Source organism: Emiliania huxleyi (genome assembly GCF_000372725.1).
Source record: "Emiliania huxleyi CCMP1516 unplaced genomic scaffold EMIHUscaffold_7084, whole genome shotgun sequence".
In the NCBI taxonomy this organism is placed as follows: Eukaryota; Haptophyta; order Isochrysidales; family Noelaerhabdaceae; genus Emiliania; species Emiliania huxleyi.
Window position 1 is genome coordinate 1 of NW_005196694.1, and position 1,382 is coordinate 1,382.

The window sequence follows — 1,382 nt, forward strand, 5'->3', positions numbered from 1 at the left end:
TAGTGTGCGCACACGCGCGCGACGAGCTCGTCGGCTAGGCTGTACTCTCCTCCTTAACGTCCGGCCTTTCCGGGGAACGGGGTGGGGATGTCCTGATCGACCTGCAACACAGGCAGTCGGTGACGGTAACGAACGGGAAGCTGTTTGGGAAGTGGGCGTCGCAGGGCGGGCCGGAAGGCGGGCGGGCGCGAGCGGGCACGAACGATCTTGTCCGTGGTCGTGCGCACGCACACCATATTGCCATTGTTACGGCAAGGCGCCATTTGAGGGAGGTGCGGACCATCCCTCAGACGATCCTTGCGCGCTGGCGGTGTGGTGCGGGAGACCGCAGGAGCGAGAGGGGCGGGCCGGGGCCGGAGGGAGGCGGACGCGCGGGCGGGCGCGCGGGCGTCGAGGGTGGGGCACGAACGCGCCTGGCGCCAACCGCCTCGGCTCCGTACGCGGTCGTAGCATGGTACGCGTAATAGAAGGAACTCCGTCGGAGCTTCCGGTTTGCGACATCCTTTTGCTTGGCCGGGGGACTAAGGCACTCTTGCTCATTTCTCTCTCTAAGAGTAGGGCGACTGGCGACGGCAAAAATGCAAGCCCCGCCCCTGGCCACTGTAAATGAGTTTGCGGTTGATTTCTTATCTTGCAGCAATGAGCTCCTGCCGAGGTACGCGGTACGGTCCTGTCGACGAACGACGAGGGTGGATGTCGGCACCTGTGCGTGCTGTCGATGACGTCGCGTGCGCGTGGCATCAATACCCACACAAGTATGAAGAAAAAGCCGGGCGTGGTTTGCCCGCGATAGTGCTAGCACGCGCCAGTCCGCACCTGTGTCGAGCCTGTCTGCTGTGTGAGGGAGCATTTCCGAGTCACCATATGCGAGTCCTCACGCGCTGGGGGTGGCGAGTCGGTTGTGCAGTTTTCATGCCGCCGGCACCGGCGTCGCGAGCAAATTACTTTTTTTCGGATTCCCACGCCTTCGCTGCTCTCGGTGTCCTGTGGATGATCCGCTCGCTGGTTGTCCTGCTGCTGTGCGCGGCGAGCAGCGCGCTCTCTGTCGGGTGCCGAGCGAGCGTGGCCGCCTGCCGGTCTCCCGCCCCGGCCATGATGGGCAACATGGCGCCCGACGGCCCCTTCACGCCGGTGGTACTAGCCGGCAAGGTCGTGCTAGGCGAGAAGCTGCTCAACAAAGTGCGCGGCAAGCTCATCACGTACCACGCGCAGGCGATCACCGAGTTTTGCGAAACCTACGGCGTGGCGCGCGAGATGCGCGGGGCCCTCGTCAAGAAGGCCAAGATTGTTGGTGGCGACCTCGGCTTCTTGTCTTGAGCTGAGCCTCTCAGCTTACAGGCTGCAGACAGCGACGGCCGTCGAGGTTCTATGGGTGCTGGCCC

General features: G+C 64.0%; 1 protein-coding gene across 1 annotated transcript; it reads left to right on the forward strand.

Moving 5' to 3' along the window:
• Positions 1 to 1,104: 1,104 nt before the first annotated feature.
• Positions 1,105 to 1,317, forward strand: EMIHUDRAFT_78713 (hypothetical protein; the record flags this gene model as incomplete). The annotated part of the gene is made up of 1 exon (XM_005761499.1): positions 1,105 to 1,317. One exon carries the CDS (start codon positions 1,105 to 1,107, stop codon positions 1,315 to 1,317), a length of 213 nt encoding a protein of 70 aa, XP_005761556.1.
• Between the last annotated feature and the right edge of the window lie 65 nt (positions 1,318 to 1,382).